The sequence below is a fragment of the Bacidia gigantensis genome (genome assembly GCF_019456465.1).
Source record: "Bacidia gigantensis strain McMullin 20006 chromosome Unknown contig_156, whole genome shotgun sequence".
In the NCBI taxonomy this organism is placed as follows: domain Eukaryota; kingdom Fungi; phylum Ascomycota; class Lecanoromycetes; order Lecanorales; family Ramalinaceae; genus Bacidia; species Bacidia gigantensis.
This window is the reverse complement of record NW_025408594.1, coordinates 592,388-603,737: the sequence shown is the minus strand read 5'-3', so window position 1 is coordinate 603,737 and position 11,350 is coordinate 592,388. Positions and strand designations below refer to the sequence as shown.

Below are 11,350 nucleotides of genomic sequence, written 5' to 3'. Positions count from 1 at the left end.
TATAAAGGTAGAGAGTACTACTTAATATAAATAAAACTATATATTAATAGATATAAGATAGTATATTAAATAGCTACTCTTATAGTACTTAGAAATCTAAGTTTTTATATACTTATAAAATAACTATATTAAAACTATATAAAGGTAATAAAAAGCTATAATATAATATATACTAATATAATATATTATATACTAAGTAGCTTAATATATTATATATATATATATATAAGTAACTTAATTTATAATATCTTTACTATAAATATTTATATAAGAAATATATTTACTTTTAAACTTTTTTTACTATCTTTAACCTCCTATTTACTAGAGCCTTAGTTAACTTAGATTAATAAGTAATTATATAGATTAATTCTTAATAATTCTTTTTTAATTAAGTTAAAATAATAATAATATAAATATTAATAAAGTTTATTTAAATAAATATTATTATTAAAATCTTTATTTTTATAATAATAAAAATAGAAATTATACTAATAAAATAAATTTAACTAAGTAAATTAATAAAATATTAATAATAAATAATTATATAATTATATAAATAGAATAATTTAAAAGTAAAGTATAATTATTAAATAAATTAAAGTTAATAATAAATATAATAAATTAATAACTTTTTATTAATAAATAAAAAAAATAATAAATAAAAATAATATAATTAATAAATTATTAAATAGTTTTAATAGAAAACTAATAAATTAATTAAAAAGTTAATAATTCTTAATAAAGCTAGTTTTTTAATATAATTAAATATTATTATTATTAATATAAAAATAAAAATAAGTATTAAAATATAATTATAAAAGAAATATTCTTTAATTATATAATAATTAATATAATAATAATAAGAAACTTTTTTTATCTTATATATAAAGTTATTTATTAATATTAAGACTTTTATTTAATTATATTTTAATTATATTTATATTTAAATAATTTTCTTTTTTTTAAAATAATTTCTTTTTCTTTAATAAATCTAATAAATATAAATCTTTAACTTTTATTATATATAATAATTATAGCTATATTAATGTTTAAAGATAGTAAAATATACACTAGAATCGCTAATAAATTTAGTAGGGGACTAGCGGATAGCGCCTTGGCTGTCCGAGGAGTCCTTGATACCGTCCATGCACAAGAGCCATGTCGCCCATTTTAGTAATTTGCCGAGATCTTCACCAATGATTGTTGGAGACTGTAGGTATGCCCTTTCCTCTCCACCTTAACAATTCTTCTCAGCCTGTTGGCAATACTTTGACCGAACTGTGAGCTACACCGAGTTCACGCTTTAATCTGCGCGAATTGGCGTGGGTCTTGCAAGACCATAGCTCCTCTATACGCACAGCTCCCAGTCTAGCTCTCTCGCCCGAACGGGACCACCTCTGTCGAAGTAAATACCCATAATGTTCATGAAGTATCCCAGCAATACCAAGTCTCAGCGTGAGCACAACGAGCCAAAGTACAACAAGTCAGAGGAGCTAATGCGGCCAGCCTTCCTAGGTTCATCATATTCAAGAACAAGAAAATCGCTGAGAAGATAAGAGGTGCCAATCCACCAAAACTCCAAGAAGCCGTCAAGAAGCTCGCCGCAGAAGCTGACTCAGATGGTGCTGGTGGCTTTACCACAGCTGGAAGATGGACAGCTCTTGCTGCCCTACAAGGCTACCAATACATCATCGACCAAGTTGACATACGAGGCATAGAACTGCTGAACTCGAGTAGCGACAGCGGGACCACGGACGCTGTTCGATGGCCCAAAGCCATCATCCCTCTGCGTTGCAGGGAAGCGAAAGGACAAAGCCACGTCGACATGTGGCAAGGGCATAGACTGTATGAAAAACGACACGGACGAGCAGCTGATGCTCTACATCCCCCTCCAATCGACCCTGATGATCCACGCCCTCCATACCACCTCTCTGCCTCCCAAAACCGAAGATGGTGACAGAAAGGTCGAAATACCTATGCGAATCAAGAAAACACGCATCTACTCCAATCGCGTAAATGTGCTCCGTCTCGACAAGGCAGAGGGTTTGCCGGCGTTGCAGTCGATCGAGCTGACGCCGTAAGATTAGGACGAGAAGACAGGTACGGCGAAGATTTCGCTGCGCTTTGCAAAATTCTAGGTCTTGCACTTGCTGATTATATTTGTGGTAGATAGGGATGGAGATAGGGACAAGGTGAAGCTGGATGGGATCAGGATTGTTGGGGAGACGGGGGAGTCGAAGGATCCAGGGAATTTAGAGAAGGTGGGGGACCACGAGCGATGGTATACAGCACGCATGGATGTGCACTTCGAAGAGTAGCTGCTGGAAGTGGCTCCTATGATAACATGATAGGTGTCATGAAAAGATACAATATAAGATAGATATAAAATTTGTTTTTTTTTATAATACCATAATAAATCAGCTTTTTCTCAATATGAACAATATATAGAGAAAACTCATTCAGACTTCTGACTAGGCCTGTTGTACTTCTAAAGATTCTCTATCGTTTAAATTAATTCATTTTCTTGTTTATGTGGAATAATACTCTCTGGTTTACCAAAATCAAAAAGGCGGAAGGTGGAATGGATATGCACCGTTTTTGACCTTGAAAACGCTTAGCAGAAAGCTGTACATGCCGAACATGACACTTCCCCAAACAATGACTGCAACCTGCTGCCGCTTAGGATCTGTCATCCGAGGTACACGAAGTGCGAGAGCGATAGTTGCAAAGGAAAGCGTGCCATCTTCAACCAATCAGTTTAGAAAGTTCGAGATAGATCGATACGTACAAATCGCCGCAATTATCTGAGTTTCCATTCCAAATTGGTTGGAGAAGCCACCAGCAAAGTAATTGATGCCTCCTTTACCATCCCCAGCCACGTATGGCACCTTTCGAATGTGGTTGAACATATGACCGCTCGTGAAAAGTAGGATGATGAGAAGGCTGATTGCGGCCCAAAGATTCCTGTTCTGGAGAAAGGGGCCAACGTACGGATATGCGACACCCAAGAAAGTCAAGATGCCGAGCACGATTGTCGTCATGGTCACAACCCGGACATAGTTCAGCGGCCGTCGAATCGGGATGTGTGGTCCTGAGGAAAGATGGCGGCGTATCCAATGTTGTATCTGTTCCGCCGATTGTGGGCTTGAGATGGGAGATTATTAACCGATTTGACTTGTGACATTGGACCTGCTTACCCAGCTGTAAAATCGTAGCGGATGGGTTGATCATCGGGCTTGGAATCAGGACCCATAGTTGGAGGGAAAAGCAGGAGCACAGGGGCTGTTTGAAGCATCAACTGATTGCGTTAGCGACAGCTTGAGCTTTGAGAACACCGGGAAGTACTTTTTGAAACGTGCTTTTGCCGTCATTGAAGTCCACTGTGCCAAAAAGTGTCCGACTCTGTCCGTTCTTGGATACTTTCGCCCAGCTTTTGCCTAATACTTCCCATTCGGGTTGGAATTCCTTGCATAATTGGCAGCCAAAGCGAGCTTCGAGTGCCGTAAGGAGCACAACCAATGAATAATTCCGTGGCGAAGAAGTCAGAGCTTCGTAGCTGTTGTCGTCTAACTTCAAGGGAGGGGATGCTAGGAATTTGGATTGATATTCGTCGAAATTGACATCTGTACTCTTTCGAGCGCAATGACAGATATGAGGTAGTAGCGCCAACAGCAATCCATGGAAAAACTTCATCGCAGGTAAAGTTGATAGAGTCAATTGCCACCGTATTTGAGGAGGACAGCTGGCGGTCATCGCGAGGTCCTATGGCCGACCAGAGTCTCCGACCAGCCAGTTCTGAGGCTATGCAGCCATGATTCAAAGTGCGCAGCCTCGCAGCACGCAGCTCTTATCATATGTGAGTACGAAATTCACCGGTTGACTTCTCCAGACCCGCTTTGTTTACCTGGTAAAATCAATCATAAAATTCGAACTGGGAACCGGTCTTTCATAAACAATAGAAAATCAAGCTACGTTTACAAGCTTTGACGACCAATTGAATGGCTCCAGCAGCAAGCCTCATAGCAGATGTAAGAGCCTTTACCCGTCTTGCGAGATGAGGCCTCCATCTAACAGCTTGGGAAGTGTACGCAGCTGCAGACTTCGCTCGATACCTGCGGATATGAGCTGTCTTACAAGACCAGCTTTCGAGCCTTGGAGACTGCCTTCGCAGATGAAAAGGTCCGACGACTTCGGGTTCAGGTTTACCTCTTGGAAACCGAGGCGGACAACCATCGGGAGGAGTTGGGAGAGCGCGACCTCAAGGTTGACACCATGGAATTTGAAATACAAGAGCTTCAAGATGAGCTAGTCAGTGCTACTAGGCACATTGAAGTCGCCGAACATGAGACACGCGTCCAAGCCCGCGAGATTGACACCTTGAAGGTAAGTTGGATAGACCAGCTGCGCGTAATCATACTGACGGGGCCTAGACAGAGCTGAGCTCCGTCCAAACTATAACACTGGATTCTGCCAAGATCTTGACAGAAAAGTTAAGTTTGGCTCGTGAAATATCCTCGTTGAAGCCGGAGTTGGAGCATCTTCGTTCACAAGCCTCGGGGTACCAAACATTGCTCGGGGAAAAATTATCATTGCAGCGGCAATTGAATATACTCCAAGTAGAATTGGAGAACGAGAAAAGAGTCGTACAGAGAAACGCATTTAGGGAAAACAAAATGCAGGAAGACGATGCTAGATTGGAGTGTCAAATTCAAGCATTGCAATCGACTCTTAACAAAGAGCGCAGGGAGAGACAGAAGACTGAGCGAGACACCCAAAATAATTGTATCGAATGGGAAAGTAGAGTAACAACAACGGAGTCGCGGCTCGAATCTCTCAGAGACAAGCTCAAGAACACGAAAACCCACCTCAAGGAGACACAGACTGAATTACAGCAGGTGCGAGCCTCTGCTGCTCGTCCTTCAGTGCGCTCAAACGGTGCAGCGTTCAATGAGATAGAATCAAAGAAGCGCAGAGCTGGAAAAATGGATGAGAATTCGGTCATTGGTACACCAGGAGACTTGCCCGCGGGGAAAAAGACAAGGAGGGCCCCAACAGCCGTTGGCGAAAAGTCAACCTTTTCTATAACGCCGTTCCTCAATCGGACAGCTAGTATGGCGCCTGATAGCCCGATTTCTCCAGGACTGAGGGAAGACGCTAGGCAAGACCGGACAACGCGCCACGTAGACTCTGATGGCGATGCTGCTGCTCCAAGTAGATCAAACACTCAGCAGGAGCAAGGCAAGGCACGCCCAGGACCACCCAACTCATCAAGTGGAGTCGCGAATAAGTCAAATGGAGTGGCAAGACGTTTGAATGCAGCCCCTTTGCTTGAACAAGTTGTCGAAGAAAGCAATGAGGAGCAACGGGCGAGCTGTTCAGACGACTGCAATCCTGGGCCGGTGAGAAAGGCGAAGAGAAAGATTCTCACCGGAGGCCCAGGAAAGACTTTGTTTGACGAAGATGAGGGTGGTACAAAAGGCCAACGAGGAGTCCAAGCCTTGAGAAGATCTAAGTTGGGACCTCGGAGAAACGTCACGGAGACCAATGGCTTTGGTGTGATATCGCCTCTAAAGAGGGACAGGAAGCTTGATATGAATTAAATGTGCGACTTGATTCGATAGTTCCGCAAGCTGCCGGTAACGTAAGCAATATTGTATGAAATGAGACACATTGTTTCGATCTGAAGAAATACCGACAGCGAGTGCCTTAAGATGGCCGAACTTATTGCAAAATGCGTTGAACTCGCCCAGGGGTGGGACACTACAGGCAGTCTCCAAGTTACGTAGATTTGATTGAAGGCCCCTTGGGCGAAGAGTTGACCTAGTGACCGGACATTTTCAGTGACCGGACAGTCTTAGATATACGCGTGACCTCCTCAAGATAAAAATTTCGCAGTATACGCTAATCATCGGAGATCACTAGCGACTTTGGTTAGGGGGATTCCTTGTATATTTCTGCCATATATTTGAGACTATCCGGTCACTGAAATTGTCCGATGACTAGCGAGGGATAGGTCAACTCTTCTAACGAGGGTAAGGTTGACTGGAGCCGAGCCGAACCTGAAATACCTACTCTAACAGCACATCCTAAGTCTAAGATTTAGCTATATATAACCAACGAAACGTTTTTTGACAAAAAAATATAAACCATTTTTAAATTACGTATTAATAACTTTATACGTAATAATCTCGCTGTCAAAATAGTGCTAGAGACGATATCTAAGCATACAACTTTCTGCCAAGACTAGAATGTGCTGTTTTTTTGGTACCCGAGGGCTACCTTACCTTATCCATATGGCGCGCTTTTGGCCGACCAGGGCTCATCGGAAAAAGAGTGTATCCTCAAGCACGTATTAGCCTATGCTCTTTTCATCGGAAAGAGCATTTTTATCTAAGTATTCACGAGGAACTCGGGGCAATCGCGCAGTCTTGGGCTGTCAACACCATTCCTTCAGATGCTTAATCTTTCGCGGCCACACTAGCATCCATCTCCGACTCGCATCATCGAGCAAAAGATGGCAAGCTAGAAAAGCGAAAGATGCCTATGCCGTCAAGGCCAAAGTGCAAGGCTTGAAAAGTCGTGCGGCATTCAAGCTCGTCGAGGTTCGAAGACCTGCCCTAAAGCTCGGACTGAACCATCTCATGCGCCTAGACAGCTCAATGAGAAGCACAAGTTGTTTCGTCGCGGACAAACCATTATAGACCTTGTACGACGATTCTGCCTAAGAACACAAACGCTCTAAGCTGACTCTCTGGAGGGTTATGCCCCAGGTTCTTGGTCTCAGGTACACGACTCCCTAGCAAACATTTTTCAGATTACACTAAGACCTAAGATAGGTCGCTGTCGATCGTGTAGGCCCTACTGGGCGCGTTGTCGGCATCGATATTATTCCATCCCAACCCCCAAAGGGAGTCTCCACTATCCAGGGCAATTTTTTAAACCAGGGGGTGCAAGACGAGTTGAAACGATTTTTGCGAGATTGGAATTGTCCAGATAATCGAGCCGCTAGCCGTGTTTCACCCTACCAAGTTGCAGAGAACGGTCTTGAAGAAGCTCCGGCGGGCAGTGTCGAGGGGTTGAGAGTCTCTAGACAGGGTTTAGCAGATGTCGTGCTCTGTGATATGTCCGAACCCTTTCCGCAGACCGAAGGGTTTTGGAAGAGAAGTCTGAGTGACCCTTTTAGGATGATGAATACAAGCGGCGTGAGCTTTCGAGATCACGCGGGAAGCATGGTAAGCCCAACCAGACTAGCACCTTGCGAAGCACTGCCTTACCTCGAGCTTTCGTAGGACCTATGCGATGCAGCCCTCCGGTTCGCTATGGAGGTATTGCGATCAGGAGGCCACTTCGTTTGCAAGTTCTATCAAGGACAAGAGGACAAGAGTTTGGAGCTCCGGATGAAGGCTGTTTTTGTCAAAGTCCACCGGGAGAAGCCGGACTCTTCTCGCAACGTAAAGGTCCAGGACTGGCAATCCTGTAAACACCGTTGACGTCTAATTAGGAATCTAAAGAAGCCTATTTTGTGGCTTTGGGGAAAAGGGATGACCTCTGTCTCGACGAAAACCAAGATCGTAGGTCGAAAGATTGACAACATAACCAACCTAGTCGTCTTTTCGTGGGAAAACATCCAAAAACATAGAGGCGGACCTCCACACACGATCACGCCAAGGGCCTCAAATCACAGAAGTTCGCCCTCCTCGTCTTCAAAATCGCTCGCTTCTGCAGCCTCCATCTCCTTTATTGCCACCTCGGCTTGACGCTGCACCTAAGCTTCAGTTAGTACGCTTCGTTTCATTGCCAAAAGAACGAGCTGAAGTACTTCCGCAAGGCCACTCAACTCCTCGACATAACCCGTTTCTTCAAGAGCTCGCTTGACAAAACTCCATCCTTTATCGGTGTATGCATTGGTCACCCTTGGGGAACATGCACTGCAATTTTCGTAACTTTTACCATTGATGAGCACATTGCGATAATCGGCAAGAAACCCACGAATTTGGTGGGGAACAATGCCTAGAGGCTGATCCGCATGACCAACGGCGGGGTTTTCTACAGCTGTAGCTGAAGCGCCCAATGGATGCTGCAGCAGGCCTACGAAAAGCTCAACAAGCAACGCTGACGCGATAGGTGCTATTCCAGGGCGAGTTACAGTGCATTGTTGATCTAAGGTTCGGTCTGCCATCGACTGGACCAAGGTTAGACATGAGAACCAGGAGAGCAGGGTAGCTTACGTCGGCTGGAGCGACTACATCGTTACAAAAGTAACACCCAAGTTCCTTATGGTCTAATATTGAGCTTTTCCTACCGTGACGCATCACAACGTAAGAATCAAAGCCGAGTGCTGCGTTCATAACGATCTTGTCAGAGGCTTTGCCTATTACCGTTGGCAGCCAACGACTTTCTCTAGTATCCATCAATAGGAATAATGCGTCGTGCGCTTCGATCAACGCTTGAAGCCTTTCAAAGTCCTGCTTAACTTTGATTGCATCCATGATAGGGTGTCCTGCCATTGGTACCGAGAGTACGAAACCCTGAGAATCAACGCTGGGGTAAATCTCTTTGAGACTCTCGGCCGCCCGGGTTGCTTTCTTAACGCCACCATTCAAGCAGTCACTGTGCGTAAAGAGTGGTTGTCGCACTGGATTAGAAAAAGAGACGCTCCCATTGTCGACGAAGGTAATTTTTCTAACGCCCCATCCCTAGAGAAAAGGTGTATCAGTGAGCGGCGATCTGGTCTAGAAGTGATTGCTGTAATAAGACATACCATTAAATTGCGTGAAACATAGCTCCCGAGCGTTCCAGCACCTAGCAACAGACACCTAGTGTTTTTGATCCTTTCAAGATTAAGCTTCGGCGCAATTCGCCATTTCATCAATTTCAAATTGAGATCAACAGCCTGATCTGCCAAACTTGATTGCGGTCAGCGGGAGAAGTTCATCTGTAGGCGATAAGAAGTACCGATGCGGATTCATGTATTCTCCAAGGTTCGCTGCTTTGTTTATCAACTTGCCTGCGCTGTTCTGTTCCCAGCCAGTGACTTTGGGCAACCTGTCTGGATCTGTCTCTGGTGTCGCTTCGGTGCCTGGCGATGACATCCTAAGCGGTACGACTAGACTTCTTGCGCGCTGCCCTTGTCCTTGGACGTCTCTGTAACACAAGATTTGAACCATTTGCAGTTTCCACCGTCGTCGAATCAATACGAGTAGATTCCGTAGCATCCAACCCGGATGAGAGGGATATGTGGATGGATCTGCGAAGGAAATGAAGCGATCAGATTCAGGGACGCCGTCAAAAAACCCGTTCTCGAAGGAGCGTAGAGAACCTATTGTCCAGTTGACTTCGTTTTCATACTCTGGCAGAGGTTGATTGGAGGGGGTCGTGGTGGGTGTTTCCTTCGAGTTCGGATGCATCGGATGTCTTTTCGCAAGAAAAAACCCACGCTGGCCTGAGTCCACACTCGACCGCCAGGTTTCAACTGCGGCTGTCAGAGACGTCGCCTCTGGGATTGTGAGGTGAGAAATGATCTCAACGGCTGTCCGATGTACATTGGCATTGCCGTCCGTATCTACGTAAGGCATTACATGCCATGCTGGGTCCGAGTGCAGTGCAGGAAATGCGAAGAGATATGTGAATTTGTACTTCTTAATATCTGCAAAACAAATGACAGAGAACGAAGCTAGGAGTGAAGGACATGAAAGAATCGTGCCATCAGATATGGCGTCCCAAATCTACTTTCGTATCAACATGATTAACAATACCAAAAGGAATGAACACATTAGCTAACAGTCCGTGCAGCTTGAGCAAGAACAGCTGCTTTATCAAGACTCTTGTAACTTTCAATAGTATTGACATTCTTGATCATGCCTTCGGCTCGGTAGAGCCCACTTGGCGAGCTATACCGGAATTCAGCTGAATCCTATCAAACCACTGGTGACGTACAGACATATCGCCGTTCAGTGCACTGCCATGGAGCTGCATACGACAAGACGCTTCCGGTGGGTCACTGGGCCGAATTTCGTAAAACCCACGCAGCGCTTGAGCAGATTCATCTAATCGATCGACGTCGACCTTTCGCGACGCGAGATTCATCCAGAAAGGAAGTTCGACGTCGGACGAGAAGGTCGCAAATCTTAAATTGGTCATAGTAGAAAAAAGATCTAAGCAAATATGACAAATTTAGTTGAGTCTCCTCTCAACGAAACGCTTCTTGATAAGATGAAGAACACTCAGCGTAGTCACTCGAATTCATTCCGGCAGCGTGCACTTGGTCGCTTGTAAAAGGTAGCAGCCTGGCATCACATGAGAGTCGATGGTGACCCTTATCTAATCTTTACTGGGTTCTCATAGCGTATTAAATCATACACTAATGACGCGTATCTTAATATCTACCTCTGGGCTACGTTTCGTCAGACATGTAAGTAGCGCAGCGGAAAATAATGCTCATTGGTCTCTGCGGTGGTGAGAAATGTTGCAATGAGTAATGCATCACCTTCGCTTACACACTGAAAAGGTATTTGCGCCGGCAAGACATCGGTAGCGGATTTCCTGGTCCACGAACAGAATTTCACTAAATTATGCATTGCACGAAATATCTCACCGCCGTCTTCTGACGGCGTGAGTGGTGTAGTTCCTGCTGAAAAGGGCGTGGATCAGAAATATTTTGGACACTTCGAGGCTCTTTTGGAATATGTTACAAAAAATTGGCATCAGCGCTTCGTGACACAAGATGTGGGGGATGAGACCATGTTGGATAGTCTCCAGCGTCGCCCCTTCTTCCTTCTTGTTAGCATTGAAGCGCCGGTGTGGCTCAGATGGAGAAGACTAATAAAACAGTATGCTACCCTATGATCATAAAGCACTGTCTTTCTCAATCATATCATAGATGTAAGACTTGCAACCAGAGTCCACCATCTCTTGAAGCTTTTGTGATGCGGGATGACGCGAGCCGTTACAATCTAAACGATGGCTCTGCTCGCATGTTGGATCGAGCTGAAGTACGGTTGGTGAACCAGACATCTTCTATGCAGAAACTGCATGAATCACTTAGGATACTCACGCTGGCTGACGAAGAGCGATTGCGACCCAATTGGGATGAGTACTTCATGCAACTGGCGTCACTCGCCGCCCAACGTAGTAATTGCATGAAACGTCGCGTGGGCTGCGTATTGGTCCGTGATAAGAGGGTTATTAGTACAGGATACAATGGAACCCCCAGAAACCTAAAAAATTGTAACGCAGGTGGATGTGGGTCAAAAGAACCATGTTTGGGCGCCGAAGAGCTGATTGAAATAGGTCCGCGGTGCAACTCTGGCTCTGCAGCTGGCACCGGCTTGTCAACATGCTTGTGCATTCA

At 44.4% G+C, this 11,350-nt stretch overlaps 4 protein-coding genes across 4 annotated transcripts; 2 read left to right on the top strand and 2 right to left on the bottom strand.

Moving 5' to 3' along the window:
* Window positions 1–1,196: 1,196 nt before the first annotated feature.
* Window positions 1,197–2,318, top strand: KY384_002497 (uncharacterized protein; the record flags this gene model as incomplete). The annotated part of the gene is made up of 3 exons (XM_044811020.1): window positions 1,197–1,216; window positions 1,507–1,845; window positions 2,174–2,318. 3 exons carry the CDS (start codon window positions 1,197–1,199, stop codon window positions 2,316–2,318), a joined length of 504 nt encoding a protein of 167 aa, XP_044671903.1.
* A 243-nt stretch (window positions 2,319–2,561) lies between these two features.
* Window positions 2,562–3,693, bottom strand: KY384_002496 (uncharacterized protein; the record flags this gene model as incomplete). Its single annotated transcript, XM_044811019.1, has 4 exons — window positions 2,562–2,743; window positions 2,789–3,144; window positions 3,198–3,298; window positions 3,346–3,693. The coding sequence occupies 4 exons, from the start codon at window positions 3,691–3,693 to the stop codon at window positions 2,562–2,564; spliced, it is 987 nt and encodes a 328-aa protein (XP_044671902.1).
* Window positions 3,694–3,998: 305 nt separating this feature from the next.
* Window positions 3,999–5,600, top strand: KY384_002495 (uncharacterized protein; the record flags this gene model as incomplete). Its single annotated transcript, XM_044811018.1, has 3 exons — window positions 3,999–4,028; window positions 4,075–4,383; window positions 4,431–5,600. The coding sequence occupies 3 exons, from the start codon at window positions 3,999–4,001 to the stop codon at window positions 5,598–5,600; spliced, it is 1,509 nt and encodes a 502-aa protein (XP_044671901.1).
* Window positions 5,601–7,678: 2,078 nt separating this feature from the next.
* Window positions 7,679–10,140, bottom strand: KY384_002494 (uncharacterized protein; the record flags this gene model as incomplete). The annotated part of the gene is given in 6 exon segments (XM_044811017.1): window positions 7,679–7,765; window positions 7,784–8,182; window positions 8,229–8,696; window positions 8,762–8,906; window positions 8,956–9,646; window positions 9,897–10,140. 6 exon segments carry the CDS (start codon window positions 10,138–10,140, stop codon window positions 7,679–7,681), a joined length of 2,034 nt encoding a protein of 677 aa, XP_044671900.1.
* Between the last annotated feature and the right edge of the window lie 1,210 nt (window positions 10,141–11,350).